This window comes from Myotis daubentonii, chromosome 4, assembly GCF_963259705.1.
Source record: "Myotis daubentonii chromosome 4, mMyoDau2.1, whole genome shotgun sequence".
NCBI classification, from domain to species: domain Eukaryota; kingdom Metazoa; phylum Chordata; class Mammalia; order Chiroptera; family Vespertilionidae; genus Myotis; species Myotis daubentonii.
Genome location: NC_081843.1, coordinates 37333858 through 37341762, shown reverse-complemented (window position 1 = coordinate 37341762; position 7905 = coordinate 37333858). Strand labels below are relative to the sequence as shown.

Below are 7905 nucleotides of genomic sequence, written 5' to 3'. Positions count from 1 at the left end.
GTAGGTTTGAAGTCACCTTACTTTAGGGCTTGGTCTTTATTTCCAAAGTTTGCTTTCGATCCGTGCTGAATGTGCATGGTATTAAAGAGGTGTTAAGATATTTTCTTGACAATATAAAAACAAAAAAGCAAAATGATGTAAACTCTAATCAAAACATTTGCAAGCCTCTCTCTTAGGTAATAAATAGGTCACGTAACCAGACCGTGGTGATGCCTTCAGGAAGAAGAGCCCCTACAGGTTGACTACCCTTTAGCTCCTTGGGGCTTTATTCATTACCCTGGGAGAAGCTCCTTTCATTTCCAGAATGCCTTTGAAATTAGACGATGAAATTTACTTTCTTTTTTAATTTTTGGTGAATGGTACTTTATTTGGTCATTTTTGTTTACAACTAAAACTCCAGGAGTTTAAAATTAACAACCTCGCCCAGGAGCTTCTTATAAACACCAGAAAAAGTTTCAGCCTTGTGTTCCACATCACATGGTTCTGCAGCACTTTATCTAAATAACCCTTTGTGATTCACCTGGATTCTCTTGCCCACAGGTTCCCTTGGGGAGACTACGTCCTCCCGGATCACATGTGGTTTCTGGGACACTTTTGCCCCCCCCCTTTTTTTTTTGTACAGTTTTTTTCGAGTTGGCTTAGGCAGAATTCTTCTCTGAGCATTAGAGACAATGTGCTTCCCACTGAACCTTTTTCCAAGTACTTACCAGACTTGGTTTTTTAAGAAAGATTTCAGTTGAGGAATGAGAACAAAGGTCATAATAGCTTTCTGATCCCCGTTAATTTCAATTTCCTTGGCCGCTGTTGTATTCAGCTCCCTCAGCTGGGCCTTCGGGCCTGAATGCATCTCCAGCTACAAGGGTGCCTCAGAGATGCTGCACTAGAACTCGCCTGGCTTTTTGGGCTTCACAGTCTTCATGCTCTAACTGAACATGTCCTCCTTATTGAGCACTGGCCAACGAAGATAATACTCTATTTTTATAATTTCTTCAGCGATGGGTTGGATATAATGAGATATTAAGGTGTTAAAATTTCAGCCAATGAGGCTACAGTTCAGTTCATAACCCGTTTCATCAACCTTACCCTCTTTAATGTCATTCAAATGTATTCTATCCTCCCCACTTTCACTGCACAATCTCTGTCCAGGCTTCTATAATTACCTACTTGGTTTACTGACACTGACCTCCTAGTATCTACATAGCAGCTATATAGAGAATAACAGCATTTTAAAAATGCAAATGTCATTACTTGGAGTGTAAAATCTTCCTCTGTATTAAGAAGTAGAAATTATTTATAGATGAAAGGAACAAGAGAGGGGAAAAGAGCTATCCTTGACAGAGAACAAAAAAAGCATAACACTGTGAACAGCTGGGTGTGGTGTGGGAACGAGGATTCAGGAAAAGCACAGACGTCTGAAAATCTAGTTGGAAGAGCCCTCAGAGCATCTTTATAGGTTGGACGGATGGGGATTGTTAAGAGAAGCAGGAAACTAAGTGAGGCTACTTCACGAAGGGCCTGTGAGCCACGGAAGGAGTTGGACTTTTATCCTAACACTGTGGTTCTTAAACTTTCATGTGCATTCAACCCACTTGGAGCTCTTGTTAAAATGCAGACTTGTTCACTAGGTTTAGAACAGAGCTTGCTTTTCTTTTGTGGTTCGAATGGAGGTTTTGTTTTTGTTTTTTTACATTTTAGTACTTAGGACCAATCAATAAAATTAACTCCTCTGAGTTTGGTGTTAGGCACCCAAGAAACCACTCCCATTCAGACAGCAGTTGGATGTTCTAGCTGGAACACAGCCAGGTTTCAAAGTAGACTCCGCTCTGTTGTCACTTTGGCCAGAGCAGGTCAGTCAACAGGAAAAATGACTGCTGTCTGGGACTCTCGGATCCGGTTTCACATTCTTTCATAGGTAAAATCTGGCTAGACTGAAGGGCAGCTTTGAAGTCATACATCAGCTGGAGATGTGCAACACAAGGGAGGGTGAGGAGGAAGGCTTACTGAGGACCGGATGAAGGCATGCTAGGAATGCAGAACTCTTGCACATGAGCTGGCAAAGCTTATTGCTGACCAGCTACCTCAGTTCCAAGCAGCCCATTCCTGGGCAATCTGTCTGTTCGCCACATGGAACGTTTAGCTCTCCATGTGATACTAAATGCTGGCGGGTCTGAGGATAAAGCAGTGGGGAACAGGATTCACAGAGCTTCTTTATTCTCGTCCTTTATTTTAATGAGTCATAAATGGTTTCACAAGCCACTGATGTGATGGGAAATAGATCTATAAGGCAGCTAATGGTTTTCCCCAGGTCAGTGTGTCCTAAACCAGCCTCCGCTTCCTTCTAGTGTCGTTTATTTACGTGCCCAGCACTCCCCAAATAAGGCGTATTTTTCACTAATTTTTTAATTAGACTTCAGCATCTGGCGGCTGCAAGCTAATGCAGTTACAGCCAAGAATCTCTTAACAGTTTCTCCTGATGGTTATCTTTCTGCCGTAACAGTGTTTAATTAGACTCTGAGTAAAGGATTATGACAAACATCTAGTTCAAAATTACTTTAAATCTTACTTTCTAGACTCACTAATATTGACAAAATTTTTTCTTTCTTTTCCTTTACTTTGTAAAGTTAATTTTTTTGACAATTCATTCATGGTACAGTGGGATAACTAATTGGAAGTACAACATTGCTGAATAAATATTAAAACAAGCTTTTTCTAACTATCACATTTGTGAAAATTCAGTTACCACATATGGGTTTGTCTTCATAGATCAATTTTTTCAAATGTTTTTCATTTGGAAAGATGATGTTCACAGTGGAAATTTCTTAGAGAATATCTAGTGAGTGGATTCTTCTACAGTCCCCATATTTCTCCTCGGAAGGACTGAGTTTTAGAAAAGTTATTTGACCTTGATCACAACCAACTATGGGTAGAGAGACAGGATAAATCTTTTGCAAAGTCAGAGCTTTGCAACTTTCTTCATCATGAGAATCACTTGGGGTGCTCATTAAAAATAACACTTTTTTTCTTGAGTGCATCAAGAATGACATGATGAGAATGTTTGGGAGAGAAATCTAGTGTGTTAAGGTACTCCAGAGAAACAAAACACATATGATATGTAAGTGGGGGTGAGGGGAGGGAATGTAAGTATATATGTGGAAATTTATGAGAAATTTACTTACATAGCTATGTGGGACTTTTCTGCCTCCAATATACCATCTGCAAGCTAGAGAACCAGGGAAGCTTGTGGTATAATTTAGCTGGAGTCTGAAGGCCTGAGAACCAGAGCAGTTGATGCTGTAAATCCCAGTCTGAGGAGCAGAGAAGATTAGATGAGATGCAATGTCCCAGCTCAATCAGCAAGGCAGGAAATGGGCCAATTCCTCCTTCCTCTACTTTTTGTTCAACAGATTGGATGATGCTCACCCACACTGGGGCAGGAACTCTATTGACTCTGCTGGCTTTATCTGGTAACATTCTCACAGCCACTCCCAGAAATAATGTTCATGAAACACCCATGGCTCACTCAAGTTGACAGAAAATTAACCATCACAAGTCCGCCTGTTGTCAACTTGGTACCCATCCACATCTTACTTAAACCATACTTCATCAAATAACATGGTCATAATGCTGCCTATCATAAGACAAATATGCTGTGTCCAACAAAAATGCACTAAGTTCTTCCCCAGAAGAGTTAAAGTCCTTAAGTTTACTCTTCTCCATGATATCCCATAACTTCATGCTGGGGCTGGCCCTGCCCCAGCACAGTCCAGGACCTCCAGGCTCTTGACTCAAACAGGAAAGAATTCGAGAACAAGTGTGCGTGAGAGTGAAAGCAAGTTTTACTCAGGTAAAGAAAAACAGGCTGGGACTCAGGTTCCTGGGGACAAGATCAGAGGTTGAGTCACCTGCTGTCCCCCTGGTTACAAATCTCACAGGGCACCACTGTGAAAGTAAAAGTATGCATCCGAGAGGATGTGAGTGATCTGGTGAGTTGCTTGTGGGGTCAGTCAGTTCTTGGGGTTTTATGTGTTTCCAAGGGTGATTTGTTTCTGAATTTTATGGTGCCCAACTCTGACTGCTTTCTAGTTGGGAGAGGTCTTGTCCCTAATATGATCTGTTCCAGGAGTGTAGGCATTTGCATCCCTTGAACTTCCTTCCATGTGTGGTGTCAGTTTTCATTATAATGACGGTATAATGAGCTTTGGGGTCAGTCTCTGGTCAATTTTTCCTCCATCTTGGATTGATCTGGTTTTCGCCTGTCCTTGTTGTTGTTGACCTCTGTGACCACTGCCACAGCTGTTTTCCCTTCGATCATGCGTGGAGGTGGGGGCTCTGATGAGAGGACCTAGAGCAGTGGTTCTCAACCTTCCTAATGCCGCGACCCTTTAATACAGTTCCTCATGTTGTGGTGACCCCCAATTTCATTGTTACAAATCGAACATAATTAAAGCATAGTGATTAATCACAAAAACAATATGTAATTATATATATGTTTTCCAGTGGTCTTAGGCCACCCCTGCTTTAATTATGTTCAATTTGTAACAATGAAAATACATCCTGCATTATCAGATATTTACATTACGATTCATAACAGTAGCAAAATTACAGTTATGAAGTAGCAACGAAAATAATTTTATGGTTGGGGGTCACCACAACATGAGGAACTGTATTAAAGAGTCGCGGCATTAGGAAGGTTGAGAACCACTGTAATATAGTAGATTAAAAAAAAATAACCAATTTATTATTACAACTACATTTCTTATTGTTATTTTGCCATTTTAGGATTTGCTATAATGTAAATTATTGGAAAACTTACCAGCAGGTGGTAGTACTGTTTAACAAATATACTCTCAGATCATAAAACAAGCAATTGTGAATAAAAAAAATGGCTGCAAGTACAGCAATATTCAAATATGTCAGAATATTGGATGGTGATTCAGAAAACTTAACTCCCGGTGCCCGTTATATTACTTGTTGGCATCATCATTTTGCAAAAATAATTTTGTCTTGGAGTGTTTAAATAACATTGTAAGTAAAGTTGGGATAATAACTGTCCTTACTTGTGTTGTTTTAAAGGTAGGAACAGGGCTCTGCTTCTCAGTGTCCCGGTGGTCGCTGCAGGCCCCTCGGAGGGAAAGCTGCCCTCGGTTCTGACCGATGCCAGACGGTCCGCTTCTCCCGTATGAGTCTGGGTCCCTAGGACTCGCCCGGAGCTGGAGCTCGGAGCCTGAGACTCCCTCCCGATTGAAGGCGGCAACCGCGCCCTCAGCCGCCAGCCCGCTCCGCCTGCGCCTCTTTACCTTAGTATTTTAGGCCTGCACCGCCCTCCTCTGAGTCTCGGTATGCGTTTCTCTAGAGTTTCCCCTCAGCCAGCCTTCCTGTGGCTCTGGATGATGTCCTTTCCGTCTCTTGGTTGTATTTTTGAAGTGGTTGTGCGAGGCAGCAATCTCCGGTGTTCGGCATACCGCCATCTCGGTTTCTCCTCCGGTATGGGTTTAAAGTCCTACAATTGGCTCCTCTCTGAGGGCCATGGCCAGGCCCTGGGGGCTGGCTGGACTCTTGGGCGGGATGAGCCAGCTTAAAGCCAGGCTGAGGAGCAGCAGCTCACACTGTGGTGGCTGTTACACTGGAGGCATGGAGGAGTCGGCTTGCCTCTGCGGCCTGGGCTCTTCGCGGGGACGTCGGTGTCGTCAGGAGTGCCAGGGCCCAGCTGAGATGGCAGCGGCCGACGACAAACCGGCCCTGGCCCCGGCAGAAAAGCACGTCAAGGCAGTGGGGTGCTGTGCGGGGAGTGGAGGAATCGCGAGCCCCATGCCGCCCCCGCACTGCTCGCTGCAGGACCTGCCGGTGGAGATGCTGGTGGAGATCTTCGCCTCGCTCCCGGGCACCGACCTGGCCAGCCTGGCCCAGGCCTGCACCAAATTCCACCACATCCTGCACACCGACAGCATCTGGAGACGGCGCTGCCGGGAGGAGTTTGGCATTCGTGAAAACTTGCAGAACCTGGGGATGATCAGTATGTCTTATCGAGAAGTCTATGCGAAGATGTTCTCATACAGAAACCTTTTGGGATTGTGGCAGCTAGATCGTGGCTATAGAACACTGCTGAATGTTGTGGTGGACGGCTTATGCATTACTGGTTGGATGTATGAGCTTTCCCTTGACACGCATGTGCATGGCCCAGTGCATTTCAAGCCCTCGTTCAGAATTCGCCTGATGGAGAGGAAATCAGCCACGGTGGAGTGCATGGAACGCCGCCTCAGCAGGCCCCACCACGGCCACATTCTGATTGAGAAGGACAGGTTCACCGCCCTGTGCAAGATGACAGACCACCAAGCGGATTCACCAGCGTGGCTTTGGGGCGGACAGAGATGGGCGCAGGTGAAGGAGGACAGCCTGACCTACCGCCGCCTCTACCTCCCGCCGAGCCTCCCAGACGACCTCATCCGGCCAGGCCTCTTCCAGGGCAACTGCGATGCCTTCGGCCTACAGATTGCCATGCTCAGCTTCCATGAGAAGTATGCCAGGGTCACGAGGGTCACCGGAACAGCCAAGGTGTTAGAGATCCACCTCATGCGCCGCATCCAGCTGCAAGATGGCGAAATCTTCCGCAACTTCAACGAGCTCTCCCGCGTGGTCGAGGAGATTGACGAGCAGGTGATCTGGGAGCAGCAGCAGCAGCAAGAAGACGGGACTGAGGAAAGCGAGGGCCATGGCTGGCAGAGCCCTGCCCAGCCCAGCGTCGGGGAGTCCGGGGCTGCAGCTGCGGAGGAGCAGCCTGTCCCGTTTGTTCTGCCAGCGGGCGTGCGCTCAAGAGACCAGAACTACCCCCGAACCTGCAGGATGTGTTTCTATGGCGTGGACACTGTTACTGATACCTTAGGAAGTGGCTTCACCGTCACCAGTTGCTTACCTGGAGTCTTCATCCTGTTTGATGAGAACCACTTTGGGTTCATCCGGCTGAAGGCGAAATACTTCTTCCTGTACCGCAGGGTCCAGAACACCTTCCAGAATGTGGAGGCACCATCCCCGCAGGCCTTCCTGGAGATGCTCAAGAACATTCAGTCCATGCCCTAACCGGTTTGGCTCAGTGGATAGAGCATCGGCCTGCAGACTCAAGCGTCCCGGGTTTGATTCCGGTCAAGGGCATGTACCTTGGTTGCAGGCACAAACCCAGTGGGAAGTGTGCAGGAGGCAGCTGATCGATGTTTCTCTCTCAACGATGTTTCTAACTCTCTGTCCCTCTCCCTTCCTTTCTGTAAAAAATCAATAAAATATATTTAAAAAAATAAAGGTAGGAACAGAATGATTGTGAAGTCAAGGGAAGTGTAGAATGCTGGGTAAATGCAGATGTCAATTCTCCTTTTCCCCCTCTTGTTGTTCAGGCATTTATTCTAAGATGTTTTCTTACTAGCAACAGTGGTGGTCATTATGGTGGACCTCAAAAGGATGATACTCATTCAGTCAGTGACTTTCCATTATTCATATGTCCAACTGTGCTTTGACTTTTCAATTCTATTCCACTTCCATGTGGTATAAGATGACAAAACCCTATGTTTGTTGGGTCTGAGGAAAAGCAGCTCTAGCCTCTGAATACATTCCTGTGCATAACTGTTGCTTGTCTTTGCACGACCATGGACTAGAGAGGAGAAGTCTAAGAGAAACCTAACAACTTCAAGGATTATTTTAAAAGAAGTAGCATCTACTAGTATATGCACTGGCATATTTAAAAGTATAAGGAGTATAGTGAGCCAGTAGTTCACCTTTATTGAGTATTTATTATGTGCAGGGAAGTGTACTAACCACTAATAAAATGCAAAGATATAGAACCCAGGGCTCTTAAAACTGAATTTCTATTCTTTGTGTTAGTTTTTTTTTTCATTTAATAGGTATTTATTGATCACATTC

General features: G+C 45.1%; 1 protein-coding gene and 1 pseudogene across 1 annotated transcript; one reads left to right on the top strand and one right to left on the bottom strand.

Annotated features, from left to right (window-relative positions):
- Positions 1 to 388: 388 nt before the first annotated feature.
- LOC132232602 (small ribosomal subunit protein eS7-like) lies at positions 389 to 934 on the bottom strand (annotated as a pseudogene).
- Positions 935 to 5077: 4143 nt separating this feature from the next.
- LOC132232377 (F-box only protein 31-like) lies at positions 5078 to 7230 on the top strand. Its single transcript, XM_059691840.1, has one exon. The coding sequence runs from the start codon at positions 5527 to 5529 to the stop codon at positions 7072 to 7074; it is 1548 nt and encodes a 515-aa protein (XP_059547823.1). The 5' UTR covers positions 5078 to 5526; the 3' UTR covers positions 7075 to 7230.
- Positions 7231 to 7905: the final 675 nt, after the last annotated feature.

What these genes read in the sequence shown, in the direction of transcription:
- LOC132232377 (XM_059691840.1), top strand. Translation starts at nt 5,527, where the DNA reads ATGGCCAGGCCCTGGGGGCTGGCTGGACTCTTGGGCGGGATGAGCCAG.